The sequence below is a fragment of the Schistocerca serialis genome, chromosome 8 (genome assembly GCF_023864345.2).
Source record: "Schistocerca serialis cubense isolate TAMUIC-IGC-003099 chromosome 8, iqSchSeri2.2, whole genome shotgun sequence".
NCBI lineage: Eukaryota > Metazoa > Arthropoda > Insecta > Orthoptera > Acrididae > Schistocerca > Schistocerca serialis.
Genome location: NC_064645.1, coordinates 82829527 through 82849886, shown reverse-complemented (window position 1 = coordinate 82849886; position 20360 = coordinate 82829527). Strand labels below are relative to the sequence as shown.

The following is a 20360-nucleotide window of genomic DNA, read 5'->3' as shown; positions in this document are numbered from 1 at the left end:
TACTATTCTTGTCATTATCAGCAGAGCAACTTTGTATTAGTATCCTTCATGCCATTCATTTGTGACACCAGTTTTCCTTTAATAGATATGAGTGGATTTTTTGGAAGCCCTAAACAATATATTAGATCCACATACAATCAGGCTGCAAGCACATCCTTTTTTGAGCACTACTTGGCTGTGCGAACCATTAATACGTTTTCAAATTTTGATAATTACAAAGGAAGATACTGTGACAGAATACTTGTACTTTTATGATCATCAATAAACATAGCATATGGGAACATAAGGTAAATAACAACACTATGAGCTGAATAAATAGTATAATAATTTATATAATCAAACAGGCATAAATTGAAAGACATCAAATTTGTGTGAATTAATGGCAATGAACTATCATACAAATGAGGACTAATATGTTCTTTGAGGTGGTAGCAACATAAGCTGAAATACACTGGTAGAATACATGAGCTGAAATGGTTCCTTCGCTTCACATTAAGGTCTGGGAATTGACGATTGAATTTTCTAACAGACATATCAGTGGGAGAAAAACAATAACATACCCAACAATATCAGTCACCTCAAATATCTTAACTGAACTGTAATGATAAATTTATTTGAATGCTGTCAAATTTATAGCAACATGACTAGGTAATAAAATTTGATGTAGTAACTCATGAAGTGTGACAATGGTGGGGGTATCTTCCTGCCTTTTTTCATTTGATGGGCTAGACATTCTTCATCATACAGGCAACCTACTCACACTGCTGAGGGTTGCTTAAGTTATATATTATGTTTATCAGAAAAGATAATCAGCATAACATACCAAGTTATAAACTGCAGCACACCCTCTATTTAGATGTCTGAAAGTAAGTTAAAAATTTCACTAATAAAAGTGTACATGTCAAACAACAAATATATGATGTGGGTGCAACAGTACATTTAGGTATTGTTTCAGTTTATAAATCAGAGAAACACTGCATGTCTGTTAGAAAATATTTACATTTTTCTTAAAAGAAACAAACAGATAATCCAGACCCATTACAATATATATGAATTACAAAACCATTTTCATTTTATACCTGAAAAATGTGAAATTAATCACCAAATAATATTGTCAACTGATTCATATTACATTAGATGCTTTTTGTATGGTGTACATATATTATAATATTTTGACATGACCAAGAATGACTGGAAGCCCATTATGGTTCCTATTAGGAACTTACATCTTGAGTCTTTTTATCCAGCAGACACTTTGATTCTACTCTTGCGAGTAAGCAAATCATGGGAACAAATACGTTTGCCTGACACTACTATTTAATTATTTATGACAACTTCATTTTGTACCTGCCACTATGGTTTTTTTTTAAAACAAAAACTCAATACTATTGCAAAGAACATGAGGTTTAATACTGTGTCAGAATTGTAGAATTCCAGCATACACTATCATACAGGAGGCACCTTTGTGAACAAATCATATTATATATGCTGTTTACAACTCATTATATTGAATGAATACAACTGGTACAAATCAAGTGATGGCCAATGAAACATTTGTGCATGTTTATCATCTGTTTCACATTTTCTGCTTTTTAGTTCCATAAAACTATTACAGATGTATAGGAACCTCAGTTGCTTACTGTATCTGATATGGTTCTTTTTGTTTATGACACTATACATCTGTGTAACTGTATAGTACAGTCCAAAAAAATGAAGTTTGTGCCTGAAAGGTCAACACTGCATTTTCGAACTACTGGAGATGCAAATGCTCTTCAGGGTTCTCTTTTCTTATTCTTTCACATTCTTTCTACAGGAAAATAGTATAGCCAAGTACAGTTTATGCTTAATTCTATGTTTTATTTGCCCAGAGTATGTTAGACACATTGTCTGACACTCTCTCTCTTACGCACAACAAAGTACTATGCTCCCCTTTTTAAAAGGCACATGCTTCATTTGATTATGCTGTAACTTTGTTTATTTTAGTACAAAATAAGTGAAACTGTTTTGAGTAGTGCATAACTTGGTGCTCTCCTGTTATACATGTGGTTTGCCTGTTGCAGCTAAAGGAGAACGGAACAGCTTGCATATGCCTGTGTCTATCACCATTACGATATTCTTCTCCATCCTGCAGAGCAAAGAACAACTTTCTTACATAAAACAACTGTCTTATGAGACCAATCTTGCTTGCTCCAGGATGAACTTTACAAAATTTATACATGCAATAATTGTCTTTCAGGAACACAATACCAGTGCACACAAAAAATCATTAATCAGCAGAGTTTTGTTACACAATTTTGTCATGTGCAAATAAGAACAGTATCCAAAAGAATTACTATTTTTACCTTGCAAATGAAGTACCAAAACCGATGGTGTTAAGGTTTCAGTTAATAAAAACATCAGAGATAGTTGTCTTCCAAAAATAAATTGTCTACACACATCCTTTAAGCTTCCCAAACATCACAGACATCAAAATGAAAATCATAACAATGAGAAACAACATAACTTGCCAATTGCAGTCTGGACAGGACACTTTTTCCTGGTTTTTGTAATATAATTTGAACAGAACTCTCAACAATATGAGAAAGATTCTGTACAGGCTTTCTATTCAACTGGATGTTGGCTTTTAATGTTGTTTAGAACTGTCCACTTTTAATTTAGAGGCTCACTTTGTGCAGCAAACAGTTTCATCTCATTTGCTTTTCCGTAAGAAGTAAGTCACACTTTTAAGATTTGATTATCACTGATCATATTATTATCCACCACAGGTGCACTACAAATAATCTTAAGAGAAATAATGCAGAGAACTCAAGTGTGTTGATTAGTACTGCTAGGAAATAAAAATTCAAGAGTTTTGTGGAATAAAGTTGTAATTTCAGTTCTGACATTACTAGAAATGAGAATTCTGATTCATAGATTCTTTTATAAGTATAAGTCTGACAAATAGCAATTATAACATTACTTTTAGAGTGAGACCACACTGGCACATACACAATCAATATCCTCTTTTGTGAACAGCAGAATTTTGGAAGATACATAGTCATAAATATTTATGTGTCCTTTTTGAAAAGACTGACAGTTCATCTCTATTCTACATAATTTTTCAATAACAAAATTGCTCCCATATAACTGAAGTTCTGGATAAATCTTCACAGAAGATTGCAACCAGCTTCTTGTTCTGATGCATCAATGTTTGTAAGGGTATTCGCTGAGATATTCCTTTAATGTTAATGGCAATGGGAGATGTGTGGGGCGTCGTCCATTTAGTACACGATTCACAGCCAGCCTGGCACAGTGCTGCAAACTTGGTGGGTGCCCTTGTCGATAGAGTGGACGAGTCAGTACAATTGGTGAATACATCTGGCCATGCGCATCCACCCACACCTGCTCTTTGCCTCCTGTGAAACAAAAGAATATTAATTAATATTAGTGCCTTCCTCTGGTGTGCGCAAGTTAAATGCTATCAATATTTTGCTGCCTTACATTTATCAACATTTTGTAAAGAATTCGACAGGTCAAATTTCCTTTACCATTCTAATTCATTTCCAGAAGTATTTGAAAATATTAGTTTTGGCATAAGATCATAGCATTTTTGTTTTGAATGTTGGTATTCTGGTTGCTATGATTTTATTTATCAATTATCATTATTTGTAGTTCACTGTTGTTATTCAAGTTTACATATTATCATTCTGTCATTTGTTCAGAGATAGTGAGTGGAGCTGTGGATACTAGAAAATGGAGTGCCTAATCGAGAAATTGGAACATTTCCAATATGTTCTGTTCGATTTCAGTAGAGAGTTGACAGCAGCAGAGGCAGCCAGAGACATCTGCACCATGTAAGGGGGTAATGCCATTGGACACAACATGGCAAGAGCATGGTTTTCTCATTTTAAGAAGCATCATTTTTGATGTTAGTGGCTCTCTATGCTCAGGAGCATCTTCAGAGTTTGATGAAGATCATTTAAACACATTAATCCACAATGATCCACATCAGTGTACTAGAGAATTGGCAGTTGTGATGAACTATGTTCATTGTACCATCGTGCGACATTTGCATCATTCAGTGGGAAAGGTAAAAAATCAGATGTATGGGTACCACGTGCTCTAAGACAATACCACAAAAATCAGCAGGTGACCATTTATGCATCTCTGCTTGCTCGTATCAGCTGGCTCATGAACAACATTGACCATTCCCATCCTGTATATTACTGGTGACAACAAATGCTGTCTTTATGCCAAGATAAGGAAAAGAAATGAATTATTGAGCCCAAATGAAGCAACAACTCTCTTACAAAGACCTGCGTGCATCCACAGTCTAGTGAACTACAAATTGCTTCCCCAAGGTGTAACCATCACTGTTGACATTGATTATCAAAAACTGAGACATCTTGTAAATGTAATCCAAGAACAATAACTAGGCAAGGTAAGAGTAGCTCTGCATGTATAGGTACAGATATACTAGTTTACAACAGTATAGGCTTTTGCTAGAAATTGATAACCATCTTTTTAATATCTTTGTATGGGAAAAAGAAAAATGCTTAAATCAAAGAATGTGTTGAGTTGCAGAGGGGCACAACAAAAAGACTGCAATACATTGGAGCTTTTGGCCTCAAGACCTTCTTCTAAAGCAGAAAACACACCCTCACATTCATACAAGCATAACTCATACACATGGGACCACTGTCTTTGGCCACTGTGGCAGGTGTATATGCAGTCTGGCCTCAGTACCCAGAGACAGTGGTTATGTGTGTATTGTCTGCAACACAATGTCTCCTCTAAATGATGAGTAACAATCCTTTCCATATTACTGTCATTATTTCATCCTGGATTTTCCATTGTTTTAAATCAATGGAAGAATAGCCATGTTATGTCACCGCCTCCCCTTGAACTGAGAAATTTCTCCACTTACATTTATGCGCAGACCTATACTGTGATCTTGAAATCCAAGCTACAGTGCACTGTTACCAGAGTGTAAAAGTCCTGGTAAGTGGAGAAGACAAAATCCTAGGGCCAAGTTACGATCAGGACTCAGACCAGCTGATTTCTCATTGTACTTATAACCACAAGGCAAATATCCCTACACAATATGATAGTGTTGGCAATCTTGAATGTAAACCCCTTTCTTTTCGTATAAGATCTTTACAATGATTGTCACAGAATGACAGCCCACTGTCACACAAATAGAATGTGCTCAAATCTTCCACATGGCACAGGGCCACATTTACAGCTTGCCATATTGCAATTACTTAAGAAAGGCAGGTTGAGCCTTAAAATTAATTACTAACAGTTACATAATAAGGAAGTGATACAAAGAGAGAACAAAAGAGTTGATGTACCAATAAATATGGTGACTTGGACAACTTGTATCCAATTTATTTCTTGAGAACCTGCAGTTTCTTCTCCACATACCTGCAGCACAATCTCGGTGCTGGGAGGAGGCCCGCCTCTGCGTCTCGGCAACGTAATGCTCGACCAATGCAACGACGCAGTTGAAGAGTGGCATGCTGGCAGTGAGTCGTGCCTCGGAATCGAGCCGAAATTGGCCTGCGACATAGTGCAGTCGGACTGATGTCGGGCCGCGCTCTGTTTGCACACTCAGCGAGAAGAGGAATCGAGCATCTGACGAGTCGCGTACTAGGAACGTCCCGGGCTCTGAGGCACGCAGCAGCTCTGCTGACTGCTGCCACGACAGACCCTCGTAGTACCAGCCTGAGGCACGCAGTGCTGCCTGTGTAGCAGCCAGGCGGACCAGGTCCACATCTGATGATGGCTGCTGAACCTGCAATAATAGGCAATAATGTGTAAGGCGATATAATGTATCTCGTCACAATTTGCAACTGTATTGCACATTCGTGTTTCATAGTCCATTTTACTGTTTGCAGCATAAATATATAAATCTAAATTACTTTATGAAAGCTGTAATTTTTACTATTCTATCAATTTTAAGTATAGTTCCTTCTCAGTCACAACAAGTATGGTTGGTAGGTTGGCTGATTGGGGGACGGGGCCAAGCGAGCTCATTAGTCCCATCTGATCAGGGAAGGAAATTGGCCGTGCCTTGTCAAAGGAACCATCCTGGAATTTGCCTGAAGTGATTTAGGGAAATCCGGCAAATCTAAATCAGGATGGCGAGATGCAGGTTTCAACCATCATCCTCCTGAATGCGAGTCCAATGTGCTAACCAGTGTACCACCTCATGCAGTCAAACATGTACAAAATCATATAAAGTCTATTATATTATTTCACATATATCAATTATATACATACAGGGAAATGGGCCAGGCCCAGCACTGAGATTGTGCTGCAGTTTTTTAAGAAGTTTTACAAACTCATTTAAGCAAGTGATTGTAGTGGTCGAAGAGTGAAACTGATTAAATGACAGATGTTCGTTATTTGGTACGACACCTATGAAATTATAGATATGATACCAATGTGTGTGTGTGTGTGTGTGTGTGTGTGTGTGTGTGTGTGTGTGTGTGGGTGGGTGGGTGGGTGGGTGGGTGGGAAGGTGCGCGCGTGCACGCGCCCATCATCTGTATTTGTGCATATCGCTATCCCACGACTTTTTTCACCTCAGTGTATTCCCTTTTTTACAAGCGTTACAAAAAAATCCACTTCACATTATTAAATACTGTGGGCGTTATGACTTACAAGGGGGCCTTAAAGACTGCTGTGCCCTCTTTCATTTCCTTCATACTCAGAGGATTTAAAGCACAATGCCTGGGCACCAGTTTCTGAATGGAGTATTGCGCATTTCTCATAAAACTTGAAAAAATTGCCTTTGAAGATTAGGCGATTTCCAAGCAGTGATAGGTATAAGACATTTCTAATTACTAGGCGTATTAAAATAAATTAAAAGCTGATAGAGATTTGCATAATGCATTATGGTTACATGACGAAATAATCAATTATATTTTTCTAATAAAAATTATGTCATTTGTTTTTAATTAGTAATCAATAAACATGTGAGTATTCATACTAAATTAAAATTTTTGAAAAATGTTGCGAAATTTCAAATAGAAAATAAAATCTGGAGAGATTCAATACACAGGGCGATTCAGTTGCCACTACCTATGGGTTTTATGCTGTACACTATGCCTTCAAAAACCAAACTTTTCATATTCTCTTGTTTGAAGGTGACTTTTGCACATTTTTCTTGAATAATTCGAAAACTACAGCCTCTGGCGAAAACATAGCCCAGTAAAAAATACAACTGCATTAAATTTCCTTCAAAAAGGTTCTATTCATTTTTTCACTAGGAGTAATAGTTTGCATGTAATGAGCGAAAGAATACAAAAATCTCACAAGTGGTTTCTGGAGTCGTTGCGGGTTGCATAAAACCCACATGGGCAGGTAAATCACTGAAACTCTTTAAAAATAAATTTCTGTTTGATATTCCGCACCATTTTCTAAATTTTAATTTAGTGCACATACTGATGGTTTTATGTGATACTAATTAAAAACAAAATGAAGTAATTTTTATTAGAAAGTTATGATTCAATATTAATTAATGAACATTCTGATTTGGTAAGAAATTACAGAATTTTATTAAACGCAAACGAAAGGTTGACAGTAAAGAGATCTCAACCAGTGACGTTACCGCAAACTATTTTTTTTTTTTTTTTTTTTATTTTCATTTTGTTCGCTTTAGTTCGTTCCATCTGCTCGGGACGGACGTCGTAAGACATCCATTTAAGTTCGTTGTTGATCTGTTAACTCAGTTTTTTTATTACAGAGGGCACGTTACCCTCTGACCGAACACGCTGAGCTACCGTGCCGGCAAACTAAACACTGACCTACAGGCTGCTGTATATGTAACTTCGAACAGTTTTGTACTTACAAGGGACCCTCCCCATCGCATCCCACTCAGATTTAGTTATAAGTTGGCACAGTGGATAGGCCTTGAAAAACTGAACACAGATCAATCGAGAAAACAAAGAAATTGTGTGGAACTATGAAAAAATAAGCAAAATATACAATCTGGGTAGTCCATGCGCAAGATAGGCAACATCAAGGAGAGTGTGGGCTCAGGAGCACCGTGGTTCCGTGGTTAGCGTGAACAGCTGCGGAACGAGAGGTCATTGATTCAAGTCTTCCCCCGAGTGAATGGCTTAATTTTTTATTTTCTGATAATTATTATCTGTCCGTCCGTCCGTCCGTCCGATGCGAGGTAACTGCGCCGTAGTATGGGGACGCTACACCTAAACACTTTTTGCGAATGATTATCACATCCACAAGAAAACCTAAATCGGGCAAGGCAGAAGAATCTTTTTACCCATTCGCCAAGTGTACAAGTTAGGTGGGTCGACAACATATTCCTGTCATGTGACGCACATGCCGTCAGCGGTGTCGTATAGAATATATTAGACGGTGTTTTCCTGTGGAGGAATTGGTTGACCTATGATCTTGCGATCAAATGTTTTCGGTTCCCATTGGAGAAGCACGTCCTTTCATCTACTAATTGCACGGTTTACAGTGAACAGAGACGCCAATGAACGAACGGACAGAGCAGAACTTTGCGAAAATAAAGAAAGTAAACTTTTCACTTGAGGGAAGACTTGAACCAAGGACCTCTCGTTCCGCAGCTGCTCACGCTAACCACGAGACGACGGCGCTCCAGACGTTCCTTGATGTTGCCTATCTTCCGCGTGTACTACTCAGTTTGTATATCTTGCTTTTTTTTCATAGTTCCACACTTTTTCCTGTTTTCTCGATTGATCTGTGTTCAGTTTTTCAAGGCCTATCCACTGTGCCAACTTATAACCAAATCCGAGGGGGTGCGATGGGGAGGTTCCCTTGTTAGTAGTGCTTGGAAAAACTTGATCTTCTGAGGGAAATTTTTTTCAAGTTTTGTGAAAATTGCGTCCTTCTGTTTTAGAAAACTGATTCCTAGTCACCGAGCTTCAAACTCTATAAGTGCGAAGAAAATCGAACATCTAATGTTCTCTCATTGATTAGATATCTGTATAAGCCGCCTCTTGTTTGGCCACGTGAGGCTGAGTCGATTGCAGAAAAAGTGGGGTATCCCCGATGTTATTCAATCTGTATATTGAGCAAAGCAATAAAGAAAACAAAAGAAAAGTTAGTAGGTATTAAAATCCATGGAGAAGAAATAAAAACTTAGAGGTTCGCCGATGACATTGTAATTCTGTCAGAGACAGCAAAGGACTTGGAAGAGCAGTTGAACGGAATGGCCAGTGTCTTGAAAGGAGGGTATAAGATGAACATCAACAAAAGCAAAACGAGGATAATGGAATGTAGTCGAATTAAGTCGGGTGATGCTGAGGGAATTAGATTAGGAAATGAGACACTTAAAGTAGTTAAAGGAGTTTTGCTATTTGGGGGGCAAAATAACTGATGATGGTCGAAATAGAGAGGATATGAAATGTAGACTAGCAATGACAAGGAAAGCGTTTCTGAAGAAGAAAAATTTGTTACCATCGAGTATAGATTTAAGTGTCAGGAAGTCGTTTCTGAAAGTATTTGTATGGAGTGTAGCCATGAATGGAAGTGAAACATGGACGATAAATAGTTTAGACAAGAAGAGAATAGAAGCTTTCGAAATGTGGTGCTAGAGAAGAATGCTGAAGATTAGATGAGTAGATCACATAACTAATGAGGAGGTACTGAATAGAATTGGGGAGAAGAGGAACTTGTGGCACAACTTGACTAGAAGAAGGGATCGGTTGGTAGGGGATGTTCTGAGGCATCAAGGGATCACCAATTTAGTAGTGGAGGGCAGCATGGAAGGTAAAAATTGTAGAGGGAGACCAAGAGGTGAATACACTAAGCACATTCAGAAGGATGTAGGTTGCAGTAGGTACTGGGAGATGAAGAAGCTTGCACAGGATAGAGTAGCACGGAGAGCAGCATCAAACCAGTCTCAGGACTGAAGACCACAACAACAACAACATGTGAGAAATGGCGTATTGACTAGTATACTCGTAGGAGTAACTTACCGTGGAGGGTCGCGGCGCCGCGGGCAGGGCGGTGGCAGCCGGCGGCGCGGGGGCGGGCGGCAGCACGGGGGCGGCGGCTGCGACCACCACGGGGATGGGCGGCGCCCAGGGCAGCGGCGTCCACGCGAACGTCAGCGGCACCGACGGTGACGGCTGCGGGGAGCAGGAGGGCGAGGACGACGAGTCCTTGGAGGCGGCGGCGGCGGCCGGGGGCGGCGCCGCGGGGGCGGGCTGCAGGAAGACGGCCGGGGGCGCCACCGACACGAGCCCGCCCCCGGCCATGGCTGCGAGCGCGCGCGACTGCTGGTGCTGGCACAGCGGCGCCGGCGGCAGCTCCAGCAGCTGCTGGCAGTTGGGGCAGCTCGTCAGCATCGCGCCATTCCAGCGCGGCCGCACCTGCACACACCACACAGCGCACCCTCAGTATCCGGCAGGCGGAGCTTAATCCTACTTTTACTCTAGTAACACGACACATCATCTCGAGTCCAAACGCGTTGCGGCACTAAAGCCGCCCATTCACAGACCGACACATGCCCCCCCCCCCCCTCCCCCACTCGAGCATGTAATGGCACTTGAATTACGTAACCATTACGGCACCTCACCTCAACCTCTCGATACCAGCAATATTTTACTGTGTTTCTGTACAATAGTTAACATATTTCTGTGACAATATTCAGATTTGATTTCATTAATGTAGAGGTACTCATATACATCGGTATGTTTATATTGCACTGATATTATTTTTAAGTGAATTCTTTCTTTTGTCACTATGATTTTTGACGTACTTGTAACTCTTGATTTTGGGCGCGTGAGCGGTTATTAGAGAGTCAAGACTCGGTCGTCATGTTGAAAAGACGCAAATTGTAGTCAGTTTATGAAATGTGGCTCTGAGCAGTGTGGGACTTAACTTCTGAGCTCATCAGTCCCCTAGAACTTAGAACTACTTAAACCTAACTAACCTAAGGACATCACACACATGCATGCCCGAGGCAGGATTCGAACCTGCGACCGTAGCGGTCGCGCGGTTCCAGACTGCAGCGCCTAGAACCGCTCGGCCACCACGGCGGACTTTATGAAATGTGAACTTTAACAGTGAGGAAGATATTTTCAAGTATGTTTTATATTGTGAAGTGATGTTTTGTGAGTTGCGTGATATTGCAACAAAAGTAATAAAAAAGAAGTGTAACTTAAATTCGGAGTGCTGATTACTTTTTTACATCGCCATTGTGATAACTTGCAAAAGTTTAATCTTCAAGAATGGTTTATGAAACACGTCTATAAAACTTTTGAATATCGCTGAATAACACCTAGGCCTCTTTGCATCCGAGCTCGGAATCATCACTACCTAGATTTTCGACGATTGAGCCACGAGTTCACAACGAGACCAGCGTGGGAAACGAAAAGATGAGTGCCTAGTTTATCCATTATTTCATGAAACGACTTTATTAACTGTGCTCTAATGACACCTGCCACGTAATATAACTTTGATGTTGCCCGAAAATGCAATATTTAGCAGCGTGAGCAACACTACAAATCATAATTAATTTTTGACCTTTGTTGTGGTAGGGTTGTTAGAAGCAGAAGGGAAAAGGACGGAGTGTAACGGGGCTGGCAGATAGCGATGCTCGGTGGAGTCGACGCACCTGGACCGCCGACTCGACCACTCAAAAATCACCCACATGAAGGTGAAACTCTGGAAATTTGGTGGCAAGTTCCTATGGGACTAAACTGCTGAGATCATCAGTCCCAGGCTTACACACTACTTGATCTAACTCAAACTAACTTACGCTAAGGGCAACACACACACACACACACACCCTTGCCCCAGGGAGAACCCGACCCTCCGACGGGGGGTAGACGCGCGAACCGTAGCAAGACGCCCGAGGCCGCTAGGCTATGAACACGAACGTGTCGGGCAGGCAAGCCGCTCTTCTAGGAGACGAAGCGGGAGAGGTGGGGGGGGGGGGGGGGGCCCACGGGGATTGGTGGAATGGTCAGCGTGTGAATTGTCGTTTTAAGACGTGATTTTTAGGGACTACACCGATATTGCAATGCGTCATATCTGTTTTTCTCACCTTCATTTGGCCACAAAACGTTCGTCTTCTGCACAGGCGAATCAAATCTGCACTTACAGTGCAGAATAATGACCGTGTTTAGATTTCGTAAAAGGACCGAAAATGTCAGCAGCATCTAATTCTCCACGTTTAACGAAAATGATCGGAAATAGTGTTGTTCTGTGCGTGGCGGCGAGTGATTTTGTCTTTTGGTACAGTTCAAATTAAACTCCAGCAGATGTAGCGCGTAAAAACGTGTCGTCCTTGAAAATATCACAAGAGGACGCCCCTACTCGTCACAGCCGATTTCGCCCCACATTTATGGTATTGCAGTGCTCGGTAGCTCCAGATGGCCGAGCGTTTAGAACAAATTGGTTCCAAGGTTGCACTTGGCGCAGCGGGCAGAGTGCATGGTTAGTCCGAGTCTCTCTGCGAGTTTTTATTTTTATGTTCAATTTTAGCATTAATTACACAGCAAACAAACCGAAATATTGCCCAATGTATTAAATTTATTTATATCTTCATCAAAGGAATGTAAAAGAAAAGCAAAAGAAAATTCCGGATTGCAAATAATTTCCTAGAAGGAAGTGTAGTTACAGCGTCCACGAGGACTCTGCACATAGCTTTCCCGGAAGTGAATGTAATTAAAGCGCACAGGACTTAATACTCCGCTAGTTTCATTTTGACCTCCGAGCAGCCCTCAAAGTCTGCACACCCTCCCTGTTGTTACGATGAATGTTGTCCCACCATATATAGCTCATGAACCGTAAAGCAATAAAAGAATCTAATTTTACGTACGAAGCTTTCGTGTACGCCTCACATACCTTCCTGGAAATTTATATTTGAATCGAAATTCACCTATGCCTTTCCTTCCCACGCCTTTTATGAAAATATTAATAAATACAATACATTGAGTATTATTTCGGTTTATTTGCAGTATAAATAATGTAAAACCTGAAAATAAATAAAATTTGGTTTCCGCGTAGGGAACCGACGTCACGACACTCGGATTATCGTTCTGTACTCTTCGGCTGCGCAACGCAACACAACGCAAATAGCTCAAGCCTTGCACCGAAACTGCTATTTCTCCTAAACTCTTGGCCATGTGGAGTTCCCAATTCCTTCGCTTTCATTTCTGGCCAGTCCCTGCATATACAAAAAATGTGGACGAAATCGGCGGCGGTCCCTTTGTTAGTTGTATTCGAAAACACGCGAGTCACAGAGAACATTGTTACTAATGATGGCGTATTGCTAGCAGTGCTATGCACAGACTTAATTGATAATGCATATTTATAGTCTTCAAATTACATGCATCGAATTTCAACGACTCTCCTAAGTGCCAGTACCATTACCCAGTAACAGATCGGTTCTCTCAACCTCGATCTTTTCATCTGATGTGAATCTCTAACCTTTTAGCCCTTCAGTCCTGTGGACTTGCGGCTAAAATGTAATCGCTTGATTTCTTGGGCCATGTCTAGCGGAACATACATTTTCCATAGTGTTCCACTTCACAATGGCCAAATGCAAAAACAGCAATTGGCGACTTTTGACAGTCGACACCGACAATGGTGTATATATTTAAAAAGAAAAATTCGCTGCATGTGCCCCGCTCTTTGGGAATTATCTGTGAGTCCAAGAACTAGTACCCATAGGTCTCTCTTTTAAAATGAAACGAAACGATCTATGGCATTGTTGTACGGGGCCCCATGCGGGGAAGTTCGGCCGCCGTATTGCAAGTCCTTTGGCACCACTTCGGTGACTTGCGAGTCAATGATGATGAAGAACACACAACACCCAGTCATCACGAGAGAGAGAAAATCCCTGATCCCGCCGAGTGTCGAACCCAGGACCCCGTGCGCGGGAAGCGAGAACGCTACCGCAAGACCACGAACTGCAAACATCTGATGGAACCGTTTTGACTAGGGCCCTTCGACGATCCGTGACACACCGTCAGAACAAGTCTAAATTATTTTGAACAATGTTCACTCAAATGACTTTACCGTAGATTGATGCAGTTTCAGACGAGCGGAAAGCTTCGGCATTTTCGTGTGAAATATAGTGGACATCTTTGCAGTATCAGCGAGTCTGCAAACTTTCAATCGGTGATCATTGAGCACGGCACTGTCAATCTATGTCACAATTTTGTTGGTTGTACAGGTTTTCGATGTCGTCAGCGCTTGTATTCTACGGACGTGTTACCACTCTTAATTTGATCAGCCGAAGGGAAGGCCAGTTTCATAAATTAAATTCTTTGTACTGGTTGAGAACAAACGTTAAAAACTAAGTTCGTGACTCCTTTTCTTGCAGTAATCGTAACATATGCTAATTTGCAAGATCGATGTAAATTGCGCGTTAGGGCAAGAATATTGACCTCACTGGACGGGAATAATGTTCGTCATGGAAATAATTCCACTACGATCCGCGCAGTAACCTTGACGATCGCTGCCATTGGGGAGAATGGTATGTCCGGTTGAGGTTTCGCGTAGGTTCGATAACGCAATCACAGTACGGTCAGATTACTGCATTAGCTGACTTCTCAATGCAGCCGAGGAGGAAATTTAAAAGGACATTAATCACAGATGAGTAACCTCGCCCCAACAAAGGTTAGTTTCTTAGCAACTGGAGGCGGTTGACGTTGGTAACTGCTTCGCGTTTTAACAGCTTCTATAATCTCACAGTCCCTGTCGGCTGCAGTGACATGCGAAGGACTTATCACGAGTATGTCAATAAAGTACGTTTAATGTAATGTAGAAACAAAGCATACACTTTGTGGGATAGAAGGTAGCATGATCAAGGAAAAAACTCTTCTTATTTGCTCACTCACCGCATCAAAAGCTCTCTAAAATAACAGTGGTACGTTGTATAGCTGCTACAGCATCCTTGGGCGGAAGTCACGAGATGATCAGATCTTTCGCGTATTTTTTATTTTAATTAATCAGCATAGTGGACAGATATTCCTGCTTGTTTACTTTCAACGAGGTTTACTGCGCTGTTCCATCTTAATAAAAACATACAAAAGCCTGTGCCTTTTCACCCCGTTTCCACCCGGTGTATCGAACAATTTTTCCCGGCACTTTGTGCTGTGGATATCTAGTATCACATAAGCACTTACGATATCCGTAAATTAGCAACATTACATTCTCCCCTTAGCACTTCACCGCGCACGCAACTCACGCTTAATTAAAAAAATTGATAATAATAAAGACTGGAGCGGCCGCTAAACGGCAAACGAGTCTTCTCTGTACTGCGAGCGCCGAAGTGGACAGCACGCGAACTTACTTTGATGGTTCACTGAAAGATCGGCAACCAGCACATCACGGGTGAGCACCAGAGAATCGAGCGCAACCGGATGCTGTTTGCTGGCGTTCGCGTGGATTCGAATCCACATTCCACATTAACGATTATTGCATACTCCACTGGACTTATGGGTCTACGTTTTTCATTAGTTGGTTTAGGCAAATAATGGGCTTTCCACATTAACGATTATTGCATACTCCACTGGACTTATGGGTCTACGTTTTTCATTAGTTGGTTTAGGCAAATAATGGGCTTAGTCCCGTTTTCGCCTCAGGCAACTTCAGTGCAATATAATAATTACCATATTTCATGGTATATTCATACACCCAGTTGGCCGCTTCTGTTAGATGAGAACAAAACTGTTACCCCTGCCCTGATCCATTGGTATCTAGGCTGTTGTGGGAAACAGACTAAAAAAGACCTTAGCGCTGGCGATTGGATTCTTGTTTGAGGCTACACAAAATGCGCAACTGTGCTACACAATGGTAACGACCAACTTGAATCTTTCTCCCGGAATGCGGGAAATCGAGTACGAGGAGGTGGTTCCACGACACACAGTACGACGGCCATCACATCAGTGGAGACGCAAGTGTCGACGAGAATGTTCGCGTGCCTATTAGTGCGGCGAAGCAGAATACAAAACGCCAATACGTCTCTGAACGCTCAGTAATTAACCTTCAACGTAAGAAAGCAGATAGTGCACGTAATTACCTAAAAACAAAAGAGATTGAGATTATCTGCTCGCGAAATTTTACAGAATACGTTTCAGATGAATGGTATCTACATGTTTCATCATTCCATATAAACATTTCATTTTATTTCATCATGTACTCTTGGCTTATCAACGACGTGATTCATTGAAACCGTATCGACCTCAGAACTGACTTAGACTGATACACCTAGCATGGGATATGAGACGTATGTAGCCTTATCCCCAACAATGGGTGAAAGTGTCGCGTCTGCTTAACTTATACGCCAATGCCGAGGAAGGCAGGCACGGTAGTTCATCACTAAACAATATCTGCCGACTGAATGGCGTAGCCGCCCCGCTACCAGACTGACACCCGAGAAATACAGGAGGGGGGAAAGAGGGGGCGGATGGAGGAGAGAAGTCACTTTCACTGCGTCTGTATTGCCTAGTTAGTTCCGCCGTATTAATGTAGAAAGCTAGGGGTAACCACACGCACTAACTGCCGAGATCATGAACGTTGCTCTGTGAACGCAATAGTGCATACAACACTAGACATATATGAAATCACAAATGATCCCTGTAAAACAAAGAACTCAAATTGTACGTGAACAACATCGGCGCCTTAATTCTATTGAACCAAAATAGCCTTGCATATGTATAATGTAGAATTCTCGATTTATAACAGAAGCCGTAAATGTTCTTTCCTCCCTCATCCCCTGGGCACTCACTAGCAAGTAAATGACATTCAAAAGCGACTTGTAAAAAATATAGTACGCAATATTGATAGTGAGGTGAGTTAAATAAGTCGCCTTTCAAGTACTTCGTTTCCAAAGAACTTGCTTCCCAATGCTATAGTAAACTATAAAACGAAGTGTTTTCTATCTCTTATCTCAACAAGAAAAATTTTAACTGTACGGCAAACGCAGCAACAATGACCAGAACCTTCAACAACAGAAACGAGATTTGCACAGCGCCACAGACGTACAATTTCTGAGCGCTTTAGGTGTAAAGGAATTTCTGGCGGTCAGAAAATGTTTTGGAATGGTGATAAAGACAACAGTGATGCCACAGTGGCATACAAGAATAAGACAAAATGAAGATCCACTTCTGGGCGTCAGTTTTGCATGATGCTGATGCCGACACAACTGGCAACTGAGAATCGAGAATAATCCTCATTTCCGCCGGAGTTCTGCATACCCAGAAATGATATTCACTAATGCAGCTGTCGTACAGTAGTGAAGCTGAGTGAGAAAAGGGAGTTGTTCAACGATAAGTGGAAGTAGCTTTTGGAGTGCTTTCCTTTCGCAGCTGCGAGGTCTGTCTGCATTCCTCACCGGTCAGAAGCATCGTGAGGTACGGAACGTAAGGCCAATTACCAGCATTAGCATGACATGGGCTCTGACGAGAGACATGCTAGCCCAGAGACCTGTATTAAAAGAGACACGACGGCGTAGATATCGTCGGCAACGGTGTAAACTCCCGCTACTATTTCTGAGATCTAGAAACCAGCGCTACCGAGAACACTACCTCGCGAGAACTGTATGTCGCAACTTCTTACCGAGAATATAGCTTCCCGCTGCCACTACCGCGAAGAACGCTTCTAACAGGAAACACAGCAGACATAAAGAAATAAGCATAAAACACTGCAATGAAACCAGCAATGATCAATCTCTACACAGTTGCTATCATCTTGTATCTTAAGAATATACGCTACGAAACGGCAATGAAAATTGTCAGAAGCTTTGCCGACGTATGTGAAAGGAGTGAGTTCTCGTACTCGCTAAGCCAACGCAGAAATCTCTGCACTTTAAAAGCAGCAGAGGTGCACTACTCACAAATGGGTAAAGTGCCATCACGAATGCAGCACTGGACGGTAGCGGTGATCGCCGAAGACGACGAGAAAAGTAGCTTGTTAATCAGAACATCCTGCGCCACTTTCACTGTACAGTTGCTTCGGTTGTTCGACACAGAGAGAAGGCTAGTGGAACGAAAAGCAGCACACGGCAGGAGTTGGTAGCTTCTGTAGAATCACAATCACAATGCCGAACCGAAGTTCGGCGCTACACTGCACTGGCACATCGCTAGGACACACTGCTGAGATGATCCGTGCGACAGATGAGCACAGGCGTGGACAAGATAGTTCCCGTTTTCATTGAAGTTTGCGGTGAGAAATAATAGCACGTCATATCCGACGTTGATTGCGTACCACTTCAGATGTTCCGAGTGGGCTGCAGTCGAGGAAGGACCGTGGCGGCACGAAGCGACAAGTGAAAGCGCACGCAGACATGGCGGCGGCGAGCGATCGGCGGGCGCCTGTTGCTTGCTGCTAGGTCCACGCCGTTGCTTGCGTTGCCCGCGACGCGACGAGTACGACTGAGCGAGTGCTACTCGCGCTGCGCTCGGGAAGGCTGGCCGAGCCGCGTGTGCCGACTGGCGGCTGGCGTGGTGGGGGAGTACGGCGAAGCGCCGCGCGCCGGGGAGTGGGGGGGGGGGGGGGGGGGGGGAGCGGGGCGGGAGGGGCGGCAGAACATGCCACGGCTTTCCCCCACCGCGGCGCAAGGAGCCGGGCTTCCACAAAAAGCTATTATTGTTATTTCCGAGAAGGCCGCGCCGAGGCAACGCCAGCCAGCGAGCTAGCGACTGAACGAACAGGCGAATGGCGGCCTGGCGCCGCTTCTGGGTCATGCGTAATAGCTGCCGCCTCTATTCTGGTCGTCAGTCAAACGTTTTAGGGCGCGACGGCACCAAAACTGCGCATCACGAGAGACATGTTCTGAGTTTATCATCGCTCCGTGTGAAGTTATTAGAGACGGGAACATATGACATAAGTATTTATGCAACCATCATGAAGTCATGTGAAAGTATAAATCATAAAATAATTGTACTCCGATGGGAATACGTTAAAACTGTAAATAATATGAATTTCCATTTCATTCTTTGTGTGAAATACTTTGTCTTTAAAACCAAAGGAATACATACTTTGCCAGAGACTCTACAAACGAACCAAGATTACTTAAACGACTAAAATCTATGGAACCTTTTCTAAAAACAAATGATCCTCAACTATTCTCGCCATATTAAGGAGATCTGTTGTCCAGCTGCCTTAGTATAAGCATGCATGTTCCATGTACTCTCCGTCTGATTTAAATAAACCAAAGAAATACATTCTTTGCCAGAGACTCCACAAACGAGCCAAGATTACTTAAACGACTAAAACCTATGGAACCTTTTCTAAAAACAAATGAGAAAGCTATCCTTAACTATTCTCGCCACATTAAGGAGATCTGTTGTCCAGCTGCCTTAACATAAGCATGCATGTTCCATGTACTCTCTGTCTGGTTTAAATAGAGCGTATTATTTTAACAGTATATGTGTGACTTCTTTAGTAGTATTGGGCCTGATAAACTCTATGTTGATAACCGTAATTTTGTTGGCGACGAGTTGTTCGAATGAATAACGAAAGAACGCTTCTCGTGTTCTTTCGTTATTTATATTGTACCGCTAAGACCGAGTTGCCGATCATTTCTCGCAGATCTTCGCGTATATGTTTACATAAAAGTTTTTCTCCATTTGATAGGAGAATTATAACAATGGCCTCGGCAATCGATTCACTGGTTTGATGGAACGTACGTCACCAAAACCAACTGGTGGCCACCGCAAATAACCATATTGTATTTTTGCCGTGACTTACAGGGAAAATTTTCATCAAAAAAATATCGCAGGCGTATTTCTGTTGTAAATTTAAGACGGAAGCTCTTCAAACACTAGCTTCCTCAAGCGTGCTCAAATTCGGCGCATCTCTGGAAAATTTTGATTCTGTGGCTTCGCACACAAAAGGAAGAACACCTTTCCATTTCCGGCACTTTTAACTCTTGATGTCAAGCGCGGTGATTGTTGTCGTAATCTCGAGAATTAGAACTCAACGGATGAGGCACGAAAACAGACGTGATTAGGTTCATTCGTGTCGCCGAGAAAGACTCCCGAGTTATAAACCGATGGGGAATCAGACCGGCAAGGGCCTTCTACTAAAGTGAAACTACGAGAAACTAAATCTGGAAGGGTGGGCTAAGGACGTTTCGAAACAGTCCACATCGATCGGACGACCATATCAGTGTTCTGTTGAGATTTGCGTTTCTGTATTGTGAAATCAAGATCATAATTCCAAGTTATTGGTGTTCCAGCAGTATGGCCCACAAAACATTGCCGTGTTTACAAGAATTCTGACGAGTTATATCTCAGATGTTATCAAGACGAAAATCTCAAGCGTGCTCTTCGCATGTTCGATCGAGACAGCAGTTTCAATGTATGCCCTAGTGTTGTTGTTTTTTTTACGGCGAGAGTCGATATTTTGAATCGCGATTT

At 42.0% G+C, this 20360-nt stretch overlaps 1 protein-coding gene across 5 annotated transcripts in view; it reads right to left on the bottom strand.

Annotated features, from left to right (window-relative positions):
- Positions 1-314: 314 nt before the first annotated feature.
- The window catches only part of LOC126416221 (suppressor of cytokine signaling 2-like), a 307587-nt gene continuing 287541 nt past the window's right edge, over positions 315-20360 (bottom strand). For 3 of the 5 annotated variants that reach the window (XM_050083823.1, XM_050083822.1, XM_050083819.1), the window contains 3 exons: positions 9957-10352; positions 5407-5776; positions 315-3395 (listed from right to left, as the gene is read on the bottom strand). In XM_050083823.1, the coding sequence (XP_049939780.1) occupies positions 3184-3395; positions 5407-5776; positions 9957-10328 (954 nt within the window). In that variant the 5' untranslated portion in view covers positions 10329-10352 and the 3' untranslated portion in view covers positions 315-3183. Of the gene's footprint in view, positions 3396-5406; positions 5777-9956; positions 10353-17833; positions 18413-20360 lie in introns of those variants that run through there. The other 2 variants (XM_050083820.1, XM_050083821.1) reach the window with 2 other exon arrangements.